At 37.6% G+C, this 19,357-nt stretch overlaps 2 protein-coding genes and 1 pseudogene across 7 annotated transcripts; 2 read left to right on the forward strand and 1 right to left on the reverse strand.

Moving 5' to 3' along the window:
* The first annotated feature begins 661 nt into the window (after positions 1-661).
* LOC107928931 (fructose-1,6-bisphosphatase class 1) lies at positions 662-2,815 on the forward strand. Its single transcript, XM_016860242.2, has 3 exons — positions 662-1,362; positions 1,722-2,118; positions 2,345-2,815. The coding sequence occupies exons 1-3, from the start codon at positions 937-939 to the stop codon at positions 2,743-2,745; spliced, it is 1,224 nt and encodes a 407-aa protein (XP_016715731.1). The 5' UTR covers positions 662-936; the 3' UTR covers positions 2,746-2,815.
* Positions 2,816-2,955: 140 nt separating this feature from the next.
* Positions 2,956-10,286, forward strand: LOC107928941 (GATA transcription factor 24). Of its 6 annotated transcripts, none has more exons than XR_005906003.1 (8): positions 2,976-7,808; positions 8,202-8,285; positions 8,391-8,524; positions 8,626-8,748; positions 8,902-9,007; positions 9,377-9,470; positions 9,568-9,688; positions 9,802-10,134. XR_005906003.1 is itself a non-coding variant. In XM_041082441.1 (8 exons), exons 1-7 carry the CDS (start codon positions 7,482-7,484, stop codon positions 9,664-9,666), a joined length of 945 nt encoding a protein of 314 aa, XP_040938375.1. In that variant the 5' UTR covers positions 2,976-7,481; the 3' UTR covers positions 9,667-9,688; positions 10,175-10,286. The 6 variants fall into 6 exon arrangements, 5 of the variants coding, with proteins under 5 accessions (XP_040938372.1, XP_040938375.1, XP_040938373.1 ...); XM_041082441.1 differs by lacking the exon at positions 9,802-10,134 and adding an exon at positions 10,175-10,286 and having other exon boundaries at positions 9,377-9,448; XM_041082439.1 differs by having other exon boundaries at positions 9,377-9,448.
* An 892-nt stretch (positions 10,287-11,178) lies between these two features.
* On the reverse strand, positions 11,179-19,357 carry LOC107928926 (dynamin-related protein 3A-like; annotated as a pseudogene).

Here is a 19,357-nt window from a genome sequence, read left to right on the forward strand (position 1 = left end):
AGACTCAATTAAATTAAATAAATCACTAAAACAAATTGGGATCATGCAGGGTTTAAATTGAATAGTTTATGAAAATTCTGGGCAAAATTGTAAAACAAGGGCATAAGCCCGTGTGGTCAGGCCGTGTGCAATACCTTAAGCTGTGTGGAGGGGTTACACGACCATGTGGCTAGGCTATGACTATGTGGAACATGCAAAATTAGGCTTCAAGGGAGACACGATCGTGTGAGAGGTCGTATGGAGGGTCATAGGCCATGTAATAATCGAATATCCTAGAGTTTTAGGGGGAACATGGTCGTGTGAGAGAGTCACGTGGTCCACATTGTGGCCTTATTTTGAGGCACGATTTTCCCTGATTCGTTCTTAAAAGAACACTTAAAAGAACTCTTAAAAGAAGAAAAAAATACTCAAAACGAAAAAATATGAAGACTAATTGTATAATTTAACCTAAATTTTTTGTTTGAAATGATGATTTAACGTGCTATGTTAGCCTACCATTGCACTATTAACCATAATTAACGGGTCAGTGACTAAAATGTTACAACATATTAACATAACTGACTAAAATATAATATTTCAAAAATAAGTAACTATAATGTAATTTAAAGAAAATAATAATAGTTTACCCTTATTTAAATGATATTGGGATATTTTTAGAAAAAAATATTTGGAATAGTACCTTAAAAATGAAAGACAGCTAGAGAACCGAGCGTTCATAACAGACGTTTTTCCATATCCTACACTGTTTTCTAATCACACTCTCACACTGCTACGCTATATCTACCCAAAACCAAGCCAAATCCCACCTTAAATTCCTTTGAAACATTCAATCCTCAATCTTCAGGTTCTGATATGATCCCATGATTCCATTTCCCATTACCAGTTCTTTTCACCACAGTACTCTTCCAACACATTAAAACAACCTCTTATACTAATATGCTACAATTATTGTCTCCCACCATCTCCTATCCATCTCCACTTTTCCATCTAACTTCCCATCCTTTCCCTCCAAAACCCCACTTCTGTTCTACCCACAGGTTGAGCTTTTACCTCCCACCAAAAATGGCTTCTTTTTCTGGGTTTTTGGCTAAGTCTCAGATGGGCATGACTGCTGGTGGTGGTGGTGGTGATGGTGCAAATGGGTTCTCTTCACTGATGGACTATGTTGGGAAAGGAGGACTAGATGTAGGAGATGATTTACTTGTTTTGCTTTATCATATACAGTTTGCTTGCAAGAGAATTGCTGCTCTTGTGGCTTCTCCCTTTAATTCTGCTCTCGGGAAACATTCAGCTCTCACTGGTGCCACATCCGGGGCCGCTGCTTCTGATAGGGATAAGCCAAAGCCGCTTGATATTGTGGCAGTATGTTTAACTAGGCTGATTTCTTCATCGAATTTCATGAAAATATTGCTCTTTTTTCCCTTTAAGTAGTATTTTCATGGTACACTGGTATATTGTTGGGCATATAACTCTTAAATAGTTTGGCTGCGATTATAATTGACATGAATTCTTAGTAGTATGAATGATTGAATCATTGCAAATTATTAGAGCAATAAAAGAGGTTGAGTTGATACAGAAACAGATTGATTTTAAAGATGTAAATCAGTCGAACTTTAGTTTTTTAATGCCCCTTTCAATTTTTTTTAAACTAGAGTAAAAGGTAGGGAAAAAAGAATTAAAAGTTTTCCGATATGCTAAAATTTTGGTTCTTTTTCCTGCAGAATGAAATCATATTGTCATCTCTTAGAAATTCAGGAAAAGTTTCAGTGATGGCTTCAGAAGAAGACGATGCTCCAATTTGGATCAATGATGATGGTCCCTTTGTGGTTGTATTGGATCCCCTTGATGGTTCTCGAAATATAGATGCTTCTATTCCCACTGGAACGATCTTTGGGGTATATAACCGGCTCAAAGAGCTAGATAATCAACCGACGGAAGAGAAGGCATTGCTGAATTCGCTACAGAGCGGAACAAAGCTTGTAGCTGCTGGCTATGTCCTCTATTCATCTGCCACAATCCTATGTGCTAGCTTTGGCTCAGGAACACATGCATTTACCTTAGATCATTCAACGGGAGACTTTATTCTCACACATCCAAGCATTAGAATTCCGCCTCGAGGTAAACGTACTGGAATCTTGAGAGTTAAAATGTTATGCTCATGGAATTCATTGAGATATCTGATATTTGCTTCACAAATTCAATGTTATCCTATTTGGATTTTCTTACTGATGGTCTTCATTAACAGTTTGATTAAATGGGAACTCTTTATCATATGAAAGTATGAAATTAATATTGTTTTTTTATCCCATTAATAATTCAAGCTCGGCCTACTTGATGATTCCAGGTCAAATATATTCTGTCAATGATGCAAGGTATTTCGATTGGCCTGAAGGTCTAAGGCAATACATTGATACAGTAAGACAAGGCAAAGGCAAATTCCCTAAGAAATATTCAGCTCGGTATATATGTTCGTTGGTTGCTGATTTCCATAGGACCGTGTTGTACGGTAGAATAGCAATGAATCCCAGGGACCATCTGCGGCTGGTTTACGAGGCAAACCCTCTAAGTTATCTTGCAGAGCAAGCTGGAGGCAAAGGTTCGGATGGTAAAAGTAGGATACTTTCGATCCAACCGGTGAAACTGCATCAAAGATTGCCTCTGTTTTTGGGTAGTTTGGAAGATATAGATGAGTTGGAAAGTTATGGAGATGTTCAACAGAAAGTAAACCCTGGGTATGAAGTTTAATCACTTTTGTTGTTTTAAACAGATTCATTGCTCTGTTTCTCTAAAGTTCATTCTTGTTTCTCGTTGTTAATACTTTTAGCCTGAAGATCACTTTACAAAATAAAATCTTCAAATGATGCAAGTTCTCTAAAACTATCTCAAAAGGCTGCTTAATCTCCAGGCTTTTCACTCGTCTCCTACAGGAATAATGGTTCAGTGACAGCAAAATGTGCTGTTATTACAATGTCAACAGTCATGGTTAATTGTGAAAGGCAATAGGCTCTATGATTTGAGACAAATTTGACAAGCTTTGAACCCACAACGTCCCCAACCGGATGTCCTGCACTATCGCACATAAACCGAATCTCGATAACATATATGCCAAAGGTTGCATGTCCTCATCTAGATACGGATCGGGTTTATTGTATTGATGCGAATTGCCGTTCTATGACCTACTCCTCAATTAATATCGAATATAGGGTATTGAATGTTGCCAGAAATCAATGGAGGAGCAAATTGATACAGATTATCCAAAGGTACATTAAACTGAAGATCGTCCCTCTAGAGATGCTGATGATATATCCGTGTAAAGCTTGCAAAATCTCGACACATCAGTGGGAAAATATTCACAGGTAGTTTGGGTGAACTTGGAACTTTAGCTACCACATTTACCTGCTCAGCATCATCCAACTCCACATATAACTCTGCTGCCATATTTTTAGATTTGCAATTAACTGGTAATTTGTCTGGACATCTTCATCATCAATAAGCTTAAGCCGGTTATACATGACGGATTTGATGATACTGAAAATCTATAAAAGATCGTGGATAATATCTTTCCGTACTGAGCTGCGATTTTAGTGCTAATTTTTAATTTCAACTCATCAAGTTTGATATATTTTTCAAACTTCATACTAACACAAAGACATTTTCAATGTAACAAATTTATTAGTTCGGTAATTATGAAAAATGAAATCAATATTAAATTTAACTGAACTTAAATGGTAGAAGTTTAGACGGAGGAAAAGTGGAAAACTGACCGCAAGACCTAGGGAATGGGGCGGCAGCAACTGCTATTGCTAGGGCCACCAAGAAAGTCAGGTTTCGAGATGAAGAGAGCTCTTCTATCGCCGATGGGCTAGCGTCGACAGTGGGGGGACTAATGCTCCGTTCGGGAGTAGTGGATGAACGAGGCTACCGAATGAGAAGGTAATTGAAGATGATGATATCGCACTCAAGGATAGGTATGTGGTTACTGAGACTATGAATGGGGTGTCGTCGATCAAATTCTCGTCGCGGGTTCATCAGTTAATAGAGGAGAGTATGAGTAAGTCGATTATTATTAAACTACTAGGTCGACGAATTGGTTATAGTGCATTTCACAATAAACTTTATGCCCTATGGAAGCCATCTCGGCACTTTCGGTTGATGGATTTAGATAATGAATACTTCTTGGTGCGATTTCAAGCGATTGAGGATTACACGCCAGTGCTGGCCAGAGGGCCGTGTGTTATCTTTAGGAAATATTTAACGGTTCAACCATGGCGTATGGGGTTTGATCCGTCAGCCCTTCTGACAGAGGTGATGGCTTAGATTCGGTTTTCAGGGCTATTAGGTAATTTATATAAGGGGAGCCTATTGAAAGTGATTGGCGAACTAGTTGGGCGAATCATAAAAATTGATGGTAACACAAAGAGCGAAAGCAGAGGCCAGTTTGCCTGGATGGCGATGTGTATTGATCTAAAATTCATATTGAGGATCAATTGCGAGTCATTGTTGAATATATGTTATTGTTGCGGATGCTATGGCCACATGGAGGAGGTATGTCCTAAGAACAAGGACCGGGTGGTTGCAGATGAGGTGGTGGAGATGGAGAAGGAGACACCGATTAATGTTGCTAAGCAAATTGAGGATGAGGACTTCGAGTCGACCACAGTGGACAAGTAAGCAACGTGGTACATCAGGCATTAAAGATTGGGGTGGTGTCAGGATCAGATTGAAGTCTAGTGTTCTTTTGGGCGTGGAGGTGAAGGTGCGCATCTGGAGCAATTTGTGCAGGGATTGGGAGATGATAGACTGGTGGGGATATCACCGTAGAACATGGGCAGCAAAGGTGTAACTGAATGCTGATTTTTAGCTAGGAAAAAGGTGAGCGAGCAGTGGCTTCTGAGCCTAGACAGAATAGTGAGGGGAGTAATGGCCAAGCGAGCTTCGTACTACCTCTATCTTTGGGAGCCGAAATGACAGATGTATTACGACCTGCTCCTTGGTATCCAATGGCCAGATGGATGGGGAGTCGATTCGGTTCTCTACTAAAAGGGTTACTTCCACCTTGAATCCTCAATGTCATACGATTATTGTGGTTGACGAGAATTTGGACCAGAATGTTCGGCGGGAGGAAGTATCTGTGGAAGATAAAATAGGGGAGGAGGATGTGACATTGGTTGAATGTTCTGAGAATGATGTTAACATAGTCAAATGGCAGGATGACAAGAAAGAGATCCCTTGGTGTGGGGTGTGCATGCGAGGAGGTGTTGCTTTAGTTCTTGTACGTTCGACTATGGAAGGTATTGTTGAGCGATTGGAGACTACTGGGGAATGTGATAGTGCCGATGGTGATCTTCCCAGGGACGGTGTTTAACAGCTAGGATCAGGGCCGTCAGAGGGATAGTAAGAATTATCAGGTTGTTGCTTATCTCTTTTCTCAGTGTGCTTGTTATGGAGTTTAATATTTTTAGTTGGAATTGTCAAGGGGCTAGACATCCCCAATTTAACCGTATGCTACAGGAGTATCTGAAGATTCACCATCCAGCGGTAGTAGTGTTGCTTGAAACTAGGGTTAGTGGTTTGAGAGCGGACAAGGTGATTAAGAAATCCAGCTTTAATTGGTCTCATAGAGTGGAAGCTAAAGGTTTTTCTAGTGGGATTTGGATTCATTGGGATGAATCAGTGCGCGTCGAGGTTCTATGTAATCATAGCCAGTTTGTGCATTTTGCAATAGTTTCGAATTCGTTGCAGCAACGAGTCTTATATGCTGCAGTTTATGGTAGTTCGAATAGCCGGAAATAGAGATCCCTGTGGACGGGACTGAATGCAGTAGCACAGGGTATAGTTGAACCATGGGTACTTTTGGGTGATTTTAATGCTTTGTTGCATACGGATGAGAAGCAGGGTGGGTTGGTGAGTCGTGTGGCAACTTGCAAACGCTTTCAAACCTTTCTATTTGACAACAATCTTAAGGATTTGGGGTTCAAAGGACCTAAGTTTACATGGTGCCAAGGTCGGGTTCACGAGCTGCTCGACGGAGTTCTTTATAATGCATCATGGGAACGACGATATCAGTTTTCTTCTGTGTATCATCTCCAGCGCATTAAATTTGATCATTGGCCTCTCCTTTTAGTGTTGAATGACTCTTGTCGACCCAGTGGGACTGAGACGTTTAAGGTTTTTTTTTTTCTGGTTGGTTATTTCACAGTGGCTTGATACGTTGGTTAAGATGTGTTGGGATGACAATTACTCGCTTGTTGAATTGGTCCAACAGTTTGTGGTTGATGCGTCGGATTAGAATGGGAAAGTTTTTGGTAGTATTGGTAGGCGAAAAAGGGAATTGATGGCTCGATTACGAGGTTTGCAAGCAGCTAGGATGTTTACAGGATGCTGGGATCTATGTTGCTATTGTTTTTGAGAGTCGGAGGCGAACGGGGACTGGAAATTTGCGATGGCGCTGTCTGGAGCTAGGATGGGTGAAGACGAATGTTGACGGGGTTGTGTCGGAAAGAACTTGTCAGGCAAGGACTGGGGCCTGTTCCGGAACTATTATGGGAGCTGGGATGTCGGGTTCTCCAAGAAGATTGGAATGACGTCGGTGCTCCACTCAGAGCTGTGGGTGGTGTTTGATGGATTAAAGGTGCCTTGGGCTAAGGGATTCTGATAGGTGGTTAGGGAGAGTGATAATATTGAGGCCTTACAATTACTATGCAGAGGATCGAGAGGGGAACATGTATGCTCGCTTGTTCGATAGATTATGGGGATGCTTTAGTGACACTGGACTGTCAAGCTAGAGAAGGTGCCGAGAGCTTGTAATATTGCTGCAAATTTTATGGCTAAGTGGGTACAGGGTGCTGGTGATGGTTTGCATTTGGTGAAGAGACCGTCAGGGAGCTGTTGGAGGTCGTTGCTTTCTGACTTAGTCATGGCTGTTGGAGTTGATATAGTTGAATAGTAGAATTTTAGAGTTTTCTCAATATTTTCCATTAAAAAAAAGTTTAGACAGCTCGATTACAAATACATTGATTATTAAGATCTAAAACATCTATTCAACAAAAAAACTCATGATAAAAGCACGTGTGACTTTGAAACTTTTTCATATCGAGAAACCCTTACTGTTGTCCTAAGGTAAGAAGCACACCACCAATCACTGTCCCCAACCCTTTTTGTTAGTGAGTGGCATAAAACCGTAAATATGATCATGAATCAAGGGCCTTATCTCAACCCTCCCATCTCCTTCCATCCTCCCCAACCTGCTTCCATTGCGTCTCAATCGCTTCACATTAATTAATTATTTATTAAGCCCAGAATTTCACTTTAAATTTTGTTTCATTATAAATTATTGTTTTTTTTTAAATTCTTTAACCTAAGTTTTAATTTCTCTTCCTGAGTTTCTCTATATATTTAATTTTATAATATTCTGTTGCATTTCTTGTTTTTATTTTTCCCATTTTGGGGGAGATTTTGAGGTAATTTGTTATGCAAAACGAATGGCGAATTCGAATCACCAGCCAACGCCAATGTACGGTTCAGGTGCAGCGAACATGCAACGGAACATTGACGAAGAAGAAGACGATGACGTTCCAGGCGGAGCCGGAGGAAGAGGGGAAGAGTCCGTGGATAACCCTCAGATTGGATTTCAAGAAAACGGTGCCGTTGTTGCGGTTATGAATAATGGCATGGACGAAGCTTCTCATGCCCACGTTTATGGTCAAGGATCTGATTCAACCTCTGCTCCTGGTAATGGTGGCGCTGATCAGCTCACCCTATCGTTTCAAGGGGAGGTTTATGTATTTGATTCCGTTTCTCCTGACAAGGTTCGTTTTCCTTTTCATCTGGGCCTTTTAGTTTTGAATTTGATACGTATGTTTGTTTCTTAAATGTTGAATTTTTTATTTAAATTGTTCACTTGTTGCATCTGGTTTTAGGCTGATTGGATGGATTTAATGATTTTTTTGTTAGTTTGGTGAATTATGTGGTGGCCTATCCTGTTTTAATGCTAATTTAGCTGATGACTCATTGATTTTTGCATCTGTATTCTCGTTTATACAGTCAATTACTGAATTGCTTTGTTTCTAAATAATGTCGTGGGTTGTGCAAGAAAGATCCTCTCTTTTCTCCTCAATTGAAGTGGATGCTATTAGGGCTTAAAGTTTCAAATATGAAGTAAGAAAAGGGAAGTCATGATTTGTGGTGCTTGATATTTTCAGGTACAGGCGGTGTTGTTACTTCTAGGTGGATATGAAATCCCTTCAGGCATTCCTGCAATGGGGACAGTCTCTGTTACTCAAAGGGTGCGCGTTAGATCAATCATCCTATCTATCTTGTGATTAGTTCTTTTAAGAGGGTTCTGTTTTTGTTCCTTTCCTTTTTTAACATCTTTAATGGCATTCTCCTAGGGCTTGAATGACTTTCCTGGGAGGTCAATTCAGCCACAGAGAGCTGCTTCTTTAAACCGGTTCTGGGAGAAGAGAAAAGAGCGGTGCTTTGAGAAGAAAATCCGCTATACCGTGCGGAAAGAAGTGGCCCTCAGGTATTTCAACAATTGGTTTCACCTCTTTTTCCACATTTTTCTTGCTTCAAGACAAGATTTTCTTCAACTCACTTGCTAACAAACCAGGTGTGGTTTGTTAGGATGCAACGTAAGAAGGGTCAATTCACATCATCCAAGGCAATTTCTGAAGAAGTAGCCTCAGCCTCTTCAGGATGGAGCGGAACACGAGGTTCTGGGCAAGATGAGAACATGCAAGAAGTTTTGTGAGTAGCTTTTCTAATGATAAAATAATGTTGTTTTTAAAAGAAATTATCATTGGATTGATATCACCCCTCAGTTGAAGTTGTAGTTTTTACTTCAGCTATCATTTTTTATGTTCCTATAGGCCTTTATTTTGCAAGTTTTTTTCTGTGTAGATGTACACACTGTGGAATCAGCTCTAAGAGAACTCCTATGATGCGTCGTGGACCTGCTGGTCCAAGGACACTTTGCAATGCATGTGGACTCAAGTGGGCAAATAAGGTTTGTCTAAACCAGGAAAGACTTGTTCATAAGTCTATTCCCCATTTAATTGCATAATGCATTCTTTGTAATTCTAATGATATTTAATCACACAAATTTATGATTAGTCCTTCTAATTGTCCGAGAGGTGTATATTAAGAGTTTGGCAAGATTATAACCTTGATATTCAGTTCTATACTTCCAGTTAATTTGTTTCTGGGACCACTTAACCTTAATTTGTTTGATGACTCAGAAGTAAACATATCCTTTAAGCAATACATCATGTCTTCTGCATTTTAGTAACTTGCGGAGGATGATTCATGATTCTTATAATCTTCAATAATTGCTTGTAATTCTTTGGTCATTCAGTTGGGAAGTTCTCATTTGCAGGGTGTTTTGAGAGACCTTTCAAAGGTTTCTACAGTAGTAATCCCGGATCCAACTGTAAAGACTGCTGAGCAGGTTTTGCTAACTCAGAAAAACAGTATTGATGATTGTTATTTTTTACCTTTTTTCATTGTGATAAAATCCTAAATGCCCCTTGAATCTTATTACATTGTTACTCCTTGCGTGTTTATCAGAGTGATGCTGAAGCTAACGAGTCAGAGGCTGTAACTGTAACTACAGATGTTGTATCTTCGTCTAATGGAGATAACTCCACTGTTACTGCTGAAAGATGATTAACAAGATCCTTATGCTATGGTGAGTGCTATGTTACTTGATGTTTAAAAGGGCACATGTCAAACTTTGTTGTAATAATTGAGTTCGTTTGACAACTGTATATATGGTGCATTGCGATCATTATGTAACTGCAGAATTGCAAAATACAGCCTATTTGGTGTCAGTAGGAAGATTAGAAATAATCTTCAATATGCGTCGAAACCAGAGCTTGTTTTAACAGATTCCTTACCTTTCCTTGTAAAAAAGTGGAAATATTGAGATGAGCTTGAACACAAGCAGCAGGGAAAAGAGGCACTTTCACTTCCTCACCGAATGTCCCAAGTCTTGAGGCTGCAATTCCTAAAGAATGTCTGCTTAGCTACTTTCTTATTATTCTCAGTTCTGCCTCCTGATTGTTCTGTTGTCTCATATGTGTTTTGCCTGTACACTTTTGTACGTTTCGAAATACATGCACTGGATGTGTAGTATGTGTTGGTTGTGATTTCATATCGTGTTTAAACCGGTCAGGTAAAACCCCTCCTACAGTAGCTGTTATGGGTCTTTTCTTGCCTCCCCATGCTGCTGTACTTATCGGTTACGCAGATAATCCAGGCACTAACTGATTCAACATTTTGGTTAACCATTCTTGTCCAATTTGCAACATTTTCAACACTAACGATATTCAGCATTATAAGAACTAGACTCTCCCCCAAAATGCTGCAGTTTAGGGCACTCCATTGCAATTGACCAAGGGTTTTTATCACACTTATTAGCTCCTTTTTTTTGCCTACTGTTTTTATAATTTTTAAATTTGAATAAATGAAATTATTGTACTTATTATTTGAAATATAGGGTAAATAACTGAAGGTAATTGGAAATGATTGTTTGCAATTTTTTTAAGGTACAATTATAATTTGTAAGTATAATTAATACATTCGTATAAACAGAATTTCAATTTCAATCGACATGTATTAGAATCAAACTATATTCATTTGATGAAAATTACAGTGAAAATGCAATGAAACTTCTAAATGGAACATAACTACTTTAAAGGAGGGGAAAAATATAAATCAAAATGAAAATTCCATTTTGTATTATTTACTAATATAGATAACGTCAGAAATCGCGGCATGAGGTGAATATCAACTACTAAATTTTTTTATTTAGTATTAGATAAGATATTTTATTTATTTTTAAATTCTTTAAATATCTTTATTCATCCCCAATAAAAAGCTTAAATATATCTTCAAGGAGAACCGGAACGCTATTGCTTTGGCTACATTAGGAAGCAATTTGAGGCCCCAGCTTCCTCGGATAGTACTAGTTTTAATACTTTTATCATGTTTGTAATGAGCCACCTTAGGCTATTGTTTCCATACTTTAATATATCATGTTCCTCTTGCTAACCAAAAAAGAAAGAAAAAGAACATATAAAAGAATAAGTCGTTTTTTTTTCCCATAATAAAAGATCAAACGCATTCATCACTTCTAAAAATGGGATAGAAAATACATATTGAAATTTATCACCGGACTTCATAAAAATAAATCCACAACCATATAAATGAGGGCAAATTTCAGTCTTCAGATCATGCACAAGTTGGATGACAGCAAAATCTAAAACTTTTACAATGAAACAACAGTAATTTTCATAGCTTTTATGATTATTATTCTTCAACAAGTTCTGCCGAAATTATTGAATCCAAAATTGCAATTATCCGTTTCTTTACAGGCAAAACCCAACAACCAGCAGGCCAACGGACAGAGACTCCATGGCTAACATTCTTGATCCAAATGCATTATCACCCAAATAGTCGGCTGTGTTTACTGCCTGATGTTAACAAATGGGGGAGAGAAAAGAGATTGCGAAAAGAATGGATATAGGAACAGAAAACTATCATTTCTGACAAAAAAAAGAGCAAGTTCCTCGCTCCCATTATTCTTCCCGGAGCGATAAACAATGCAAATAACCCTATATTATGGCAGTAGAACAAGGAAATATATGGTGTCAAAAGAAAATGCATAAAAGCTAGGAAATAACACCAACTTACCAATATGCCAGCTTTGGTTGGAGGAGTTCTGAAGATCTTGAGGGAGAAAAATTAGACTAAGCAATCAAATGAATATAATGCCTCCATATTTGGTAAAAGAAAGTTGGACCAACCTACACAGTTTCACGTTCAAATGGCTTACAGATCAACTGTGGGATAGAGGCCTGGCATGTAATGGCGCCCATTTCCATTTGAATCTGCATTGGCATACAAGTGTGACTGTAGTTCCCCCGAGTGAGCTGACTTGCGAGGTTCTAGGTTTTTGGAAGAAGCTGTGTAAGAATCATTTGAACCACTACTTATAGAATACATTGATGATGTTGGCAGTCCATGAATCTTCGGCAGCCCTGTTGGATCAGAACCCAGACTATATCCCCTCTCAACTGTTTCTGCTTCCAATGGCAATTCATCCAATGTCTATTCAAAACGATTTAAATAAATAAATAAATAAATGTGGCTGCAGCTGCACTTAATGTTGTAATTTAGTAAGAAATTAAAAATTAAGCAATAGTACGCATTAACATGTATGCAAACAAGGAAAAAGATATTTGGGTCATATCCTCTTCACAAACAGATTAAAAGTCTAGTGATTGCTCTAATAATCAACATATGTAGATATGCAGTTAAGAGAACCCACCCTGAATGCCAGTTGGAGAACTCGGAGTGTTTCTCGAGTACGTTTTCTCTTAGAAGCGATCTCATCAGGTTCTTGTAACATTTCTTGAAACAGGTTTTCTCTGTTTTGGATGATAAGACATACAGGACACTCAAAGGTCAACAAAGAGATTATCACAGGGATAAATAATTGAAATCAAGTCAAATGACAGAAAGCTTTATATCACCTGTAGAGCTTTTTGATAAAGACATTGTGAAGTTCACGTTTTGTATGGTTTACCTGGACATCGATATCAGAGATCACTACTCATGTAATGCTTCAGCTTAGCAATGCAAATATTGCACCATAAACTATCATTAGAAAGACATGGCTTATACGGTTATATTTACAAAATTACAACAGTTTCAGGTTCCAAATAAGAAATAAATGAACAAATTTCAACCAACTAGCTAGCTCCATGTTACAGAAGTCAAACTGGATACATTCACACAATCACGTAATTCATCACTGTTCTAACATAACTAAAATACATCAACCACAGAAAAAAGAAATGGTAACCTAGTTCAAATTACATGATATATGCTCCACTACAGATCAAAATAGTTGAGGATAGAAATCAACATACTTAGCACCAAATATTGTTTACATCAAGCCAAACAGATGCTGAACTGATAAGGTGAAAATTTGAACTTAATTTCACTAGAAAGACTTACAATCTTCTAACTTGAATACCATAATGCCTTCTTTCTTTGGCCAGACCCATAATGCGTTTTTGGATTTCAGTCATCAGGAGCTTGAATGTGAACATGGATAGATAGCAGAAAGAAACCAAAAAATACACAATTAGCAAATCTACTCGGTTTAAACTTACCAAGAAGTGCATAATTGCTTTGGGCACAGAGTCCTCTATGTTCTTCCTAACAATGTCATAGTATGATCTTAAGAGCAGTTTGGTAATAGCAATTTCAATAGCTTGAGTTTCTGAACGGTTTTCTGAAGGCCTCAATACAGTTGGAGGCTGAAAAGAGTAAAAAACATGCTTGTCAAGATCAGATTAACATTCTTTTTTAAATTTAGCACTGGATCCTTGATGAATTTATCTGATGTGTAGGCACCTCTCTGAGATGGATCATGGAAAAGGAATGTTCAGTATCATGAACAGGTTCACTATATGGCTTGTTGTTTGTTGAGCTCTCTTTCACTGATGTGCGGTTATCACTGCCACCAAATATTGATGGAATACCCCAAGTTGAAATACTTGTGCTTCCTGAAAAAACCCACACTCATTTTACTCTTATGCCGCTTGATAATTAATCAAAATAGGGTGAGAACTATAAACACAAAATTCACATTGGAAAATCAGCCAGATCCCTTTCAAAAGGAAAAAAAGGGAGAGAGAATCCTCAATATTTGGCCATCCTACATAACTATCATAAAGAATATCAGATATTGCAACAACAAATTCAGAACGACAGCCTAAAATGCAGTACCAGTAGATGGAAGTTTTTCACCATCTGCAACAGGACGGACTCGCTGCACAAAAATGGAGTAAAAGGCTTCTCAAGTTATTTACGTAGAAAACAGACAGATGAAGGAGAAAAAATTATAGGAAAAAACAAAAAAGAACAGGCAGGGAAGGAAAAGCATATATTGGGCAGCAGAAACACAAATTTTCATGCCTGATCAGCGACGATTCCATTAACTTGTCTTGCAAGAATAGCCCGAGATTTAATACTTCTTTCAGAAGTAAGAGCCTTATCAGGCTCTGAACCATCCTGATTAAGTCAAGAAAGAAACACAGAAAAAAATGAAAAGGAATTGGGATTGGTATTTGAAAAAGATCAGAAATAATACCAGAGAAATTACTATAAGTAGAAACCTGCCTTTGGTTTGATAGGTAAAGGAACTCTGGAATTCTTTATCTGCTGATTGGCAAGTTCTACAGCCTTGCTCCCACCAATAAAACTTGGGTGGGAAGTATTTATGTAATCCATCTGCAAAATTAAATGGCATATAGCTCAAATCACTACAGATCTTTGAAAAGAACATATGAATGTAACAAGCATTGCACTCAACTGTATCAACTTCATCTCTTGTAACAGGATTAAGAATAGATACATAAAATAATATATAAAAATAAAATTAGCAGAAATACCTCCATTTCAATAATATGTCCTATCATTGTCTCAGATGGTTCGAGGCCTTCTCGGAGAAAGTTCCCAATAACTTGGTCCATATGTCTTCTCAGAACAGGAAATCGCTGCAGTTCATTCACCATGCAGCGATGGCTAACCTGGAAAGAGGACAATTCTATTATAAATCTAGATTGTGAAGCAATAAAGATGAGGGACTACGATAATAATCTGGAAGAATCACCTTTATTAACTCATCATATATGAACCTTGCACATTGGAGGCTTGGATCTAGCAATCGTGCTATTTGCCTTCGAACAAGCACTTCAAACGGAACCTATACATAAAAACTAGAATTATAACCAATATTCACTGAGATTAACAAGAAATAACCCCAGGCAACAATTTGGAAAACAGCAATGTAGTTCTGTATAAAACAAAAATAATCTTAGATTAGAAATTTGAATTAGAAGACACTATAACCTACTTCTGGAACAAATAGTGCAGATCGAGGACCATTCGCATTCTCGATGGCAGTTCAAATGTCATCGTCGGTCAAGTCTTCACATGGATCAACCTCCTGTAAAACAAATCAATTACATAGAAAATATTTACATAAAAACCCTCGTACAGAGACATGTTATGCATCACCAATTTATAAAGTTGCACTGCAGGACTCCTAATGTCTGTTTTAAAGAAAGCAGTAGCTCATGCAGGAAGTCAGAGGTTTTATTTTATTGTTAAAAAAGGGAGGGAAGGTGAGAAATTAAGATCATGAAACCAGATAACCAATTATACAGATAAGGTTGCCATTATTTAACTTTCTTATCCTGCCCTAGTAGAGAGACTGCGCAAAATCACTCATGGGGTAGTGAAATGCACGTATCAATAGATTGAATAAAAATGTTAATCGTAACAGATAGTATTTTACAACCAATATTTTGTACAATTACGTGCATAGTAATTAACAACTAACTTTTGTAAGACGGTGTGAGGAAACACCCTAAAGACAGATGTATAATAGAATGCACATCTAACTTCAAATGGAAAGGGAATCCAACTAACTAGGCAAATATCAAAGCACAAATATCAGTCTACAGTCTACACACCTCTAAGCTCTTGACAAAAATTGATTGGAAAATGTAATGAATTCTTGCTCCAGCAGACAGCTCAGATGTAGACATTTGTTCATTTTTCCCCTCTACCATTGATGAGAATGCTGGTTCCAACAAACCATTATGGTATCATTACCAACTTAGTAGATTGTAAATGATAGGTGTTTCAGAATATTAATTTTACAGACAGCCAAACAAAAAATTTACCTTCACAGTACTTCGAAAGAATATTCAGGAGAAGAGCTCCCTGGCCAGCCTATAAATTATAAAACCATAATTTTGTCGTAAGAAAATTATTCCAGTTACTACTCAACAAAGGTCGTGGTAGACAAACAAATATACATGCCTTTGATTCTGTAATTTCTCCATAGCTTGCATGCTCCTTAGCCACAGAAACCAGTGCAGAACTAATGCGTGATTTCAGGCCAGGAAGTATTGCCTTTATATGTTGAACTAAAATCTACATTAGAAACAGCATAGAAAGACTCATCAATTAGATAAAAGAAATACAGCACAACTAGGTCACAAGGCTCAACTAGTATGATCGCAAATCAGTCCCCAACTACTAGCACAAGGCCTTCAACAGATGCTATAAGCATGCGGGTGACTTGATTAAGATAAAAGGGAAAAGGAAAGAAGAAACACTCCGAACATAACCAAGCCTACGGAAAATTGCTCTAGATGAGAGTAGAATGATGCAAGTTTACAATCTGGTCAGAAGTAAATGGGAGATTTTTCTACCAAATGCATAGCACAGAGGAAAATTAATAGGATGACAGGGTTAAGTAAACATCAATAGAAAGTACGAACACTAGAAAAAAGCATCGACATTTAGATTTTTTTCAATTATACCCCATAAAAGTTCTGGAAACTTCAACTAGCAAATATTTTACCTGGTTCAACTTCTTTGCCAATTGAGGAACACCACAACGATCAGCTAGACTAGTATATACCTGTGTACCATCAAAAACGAATAAGCCAATTGTAGATGAAAACTGTATCAAACAATGAAACTAAAGGTTGGTGCAGCCATACTGGACGACTGCGGAAGAACTTCTCCTCTGAAACAAGGGCATCCTTGATACTCCGGTTGAGTAAAATATCCTGTTTAGAAGACAATATTAGAAGTGCAATCAAGTTATCAGCACTAGTAAAATAAGGTACCAGATAATCAGTATATGAAGTACAAGTAAGAGCAAAAATGATAACTTATTAATCATTAAAATTGCATTTAGTTGCTTTGGTAAAGGGAAGAAATAAATGGGTTCAGGAAGTAGATTTACCCATATGATAAGTTCTTGTACGTGGTCTGAGTAACCATTAAAGAAGTCATATAGAAGCAAAAACATGATAACTTACTAACCATTAATATTTCTTACAGTTACTTTTGAGGAGGGAAAGAAATAATTAGGTTTTTGAGGCAGTAGAGTTACCCAAATCAAAGTTCTTGCATAATATTTAATGATATGTTATGCTGTAAAAATCCGCCATGCATTTGGTTTAGCACCCCTGAAACGTTTTAGTGATTATGCTTTGATGTCTTTGTCTAATCATCTAAGTTTATCAAATTCAAGCTCCATTTTGCTCTAAGCTATATATACTTCATGTTGCCTAAAACTGTAAAAGCTTTGAGGATATCACACACCATCTGAAATGGGCAGTTGAGTGACATACAACCACAAGAAACAAAATGACAGGACACTTAAATGGACAGGAAGATCTCAAAATGAAAAATGACTAAAAAGATTCACATATGTCTTAATCCAAAGAAGAAATATGAAGAAAGACAAAACTGCCTTTAGAGCATCTTGAATTAATAAGTATGGCAAAAATTTTAAGAAAATAACTGTAAAAATGAGAAACCTTCCGCATTAACAATGTACTAGAAATAATTTATTAAGAAAAGTTTTATAAAATACAGATTGATGAATTAATATCTTTATTTCTGTTAGGTTCCATGGTTACCTCCTGACTTCGATTTACAACACCTACATAACCAAGTCGAAGAGGAACCACTTTTCCAAGCAACAGGTTACGAGCATCAGTACCTCGGTCCATTATATCCAACTGATTCATATGCAAGTAAGCCGAAACTAATCAGAAACCAAAAACAGCTTAAACATAAGTTTGTCATAATTAGAAAGGAGATTTTCACGTTGAAAGATGCACCTTTGTAATAACACCAATGGTTCTATAACCTGCCGAACACCAAAAAGTTAGAAAGATTGTTCAATTAAATAAATAGCAACTCAATGCTGAAGTGAGATTTTGATAGTGGAAATTACCATCAGGATCAGCATTTCCAGCAATTTGAAGTGCATCAGAGTTTGCTAAGTCTGAATTTGCAGGAGTAACAGCAAGAATCAGACAGCTTGGCTGTTTAATATATGACATGATCATTGTTCTAATTCGAGCTTCAATGTCTGAGGGCTGGTCACCCACAGGAACCTTTGTGATTCCAGGAAGATCCACAAGAGTGATATCAAGAACATTTGGGGAGAAAATCTTAAGTCGAATTTGCTTGTCTGACACACCTTTGTTTCCTCCAGCCTCCCTATCTGTCTCAGCCTGCAGTCCATAGATATTTATTTAAGGATTTTACATTAACAGAGAAAAAAGAAACACTCAACACCACAAATTATATATATTGTTCCTTGATTGGATAAAACTATTATTAACTAGTAAACAATAAAAGGCTAGAATTTTTCAGATACCCAAAGGGTGAGAGAAAAATTCTACTTACGATCCTTAGCCAAGAACAGCTAGATTAAGTGATTCACTTTTCTACTCATTGTAACCATCAGTGCAAAGCCTAAAGCCGAATAATTCCTTCTGGCAAGCTCCCAATTTCCCTAATTACAAATTTCAGTACCACCAGCTATTGCATCTTTGTTATTCAAGATAGCATCTAATAATATCTTTCTCGCTTCAATATTATATATATAACAATTCTAATACTCCTTAAGCAACCAGTTTGCAAAGGAAATTTTAAAAATGTCAACTTCACAAAAATACATACTAAAACCCCTAATTTGTTGAATTGTATAATCAAAATGAGTAACTTTTGAATTTCTCAATCATAAAAGGTAAGCAATAAAGAACCTGAATCTCCCTGCGAATCTCAGAAAAGTCATAGAAGCGCTTTCCAGGCAAGTGAAGGAACTCGCCATACTCCTCCTCAGAACCATCAGGTTTACGCTTGGTCTGGAGGAGCTGAAGGACGAGAGGGCGGCGCGTGCAGATATCAGAGGCAAGTGACTCAAGTACGCTGGACTTGCCACTACTCTGGCTTCCGACCACCGCCACCTGCGGCAACTCTATGGTGGACTGGCTACCCAGCTGCGCGAAGATGTCTTGTAGCTTGTTCACTATCGGTATAACGGAAGATCCCAAAGGAGCCGCGGATGATTGAGGCGGCGTCGATGCAGCTGCTTCTTCCGCCATTGAATTTCAATGATTGATCGATTGATGAAAAGATTTACAGAATTTTATATGAAAATTCTATCAAGCTAGATTTTGGAACTGACTCTTTATTTTTCTTTCTCTTTTCTAATGCTTTGTGTTTACTAAAGATAAAAGAGATCTTGAAGCTTTGATCGTATGATTGAACTTGAAGCAGACTATGTAATTGTGGCTTGGGAATTATGTTAATTAATTTATTAGTGTGGTATTCATTTTAGCTATGCATTCTCACATGCTTCGGGAAATCAATATGAAGTTCTAATTTTGGTATTTATGTTATAAATAAATAAAGGTTAAAATATGCTAAAAGATCTTGTACTATTCATGGATATGGATTT

This window comes from Gossypium hirsutum, chromosome A12 (assembly GCF_007990345.1).
Source record: "Gossypium hirsutum isolate 1008001.06 chromosome A12, Gossypium_hirsutum_v2.1, whole genome shotgun sequence".
NCBI lineage: Eukaryota > Viridiplantae > Streptophyta > Magnoliopsida > Malvales > Malvaceae > Gossypium > Gossypium hirsutum.

Bases quoted from the DNA above. Each gene is read 5' to 3' on its own strand.
- LOC107928941 (XM_041082438.1), top strand. From the start codon at position 7,482: ATGGCGAATTCGAATCACCAGCCAACGCCAATGTACGGTTCAGGTGCA. The intron at 7,809-8,201 runs GTTCGTTTTCCT...TGATATTTTCAG, and splicing joins ATTCCGTTTCTCCTGACAAG to GTACAGGCGGTGTTGTTACT. The intron at 8,525-8,625 runs GTATTTCAACAA...GTGGTTTGTTAG, and splicing joins CGGAAAGAAGTGGCCCTCAG to GATGCAACGTAAGAAGGGTC.
- LOC107928931 (XM_016860242.2), top strand. From the start codon at position 937: ATGCTACAATTATTGTCTCCCACCATCTCCTATCCATCTCCACTTTTC. The intron at 1,363-1,721 runs GTATGTTTAACT...TTTTTCCTGCAG, and splicing joins AGCCGCTTGATATTGTGGCA to AATGAAATCATATTGTCATC. The intron at 2,119-2,344 runs GTAAACGTACTG...TGATGATTCCAG, and splicing joins CATTAGAATTCCGCCTCGAG to GTCAAATATATTCTGTCAAT.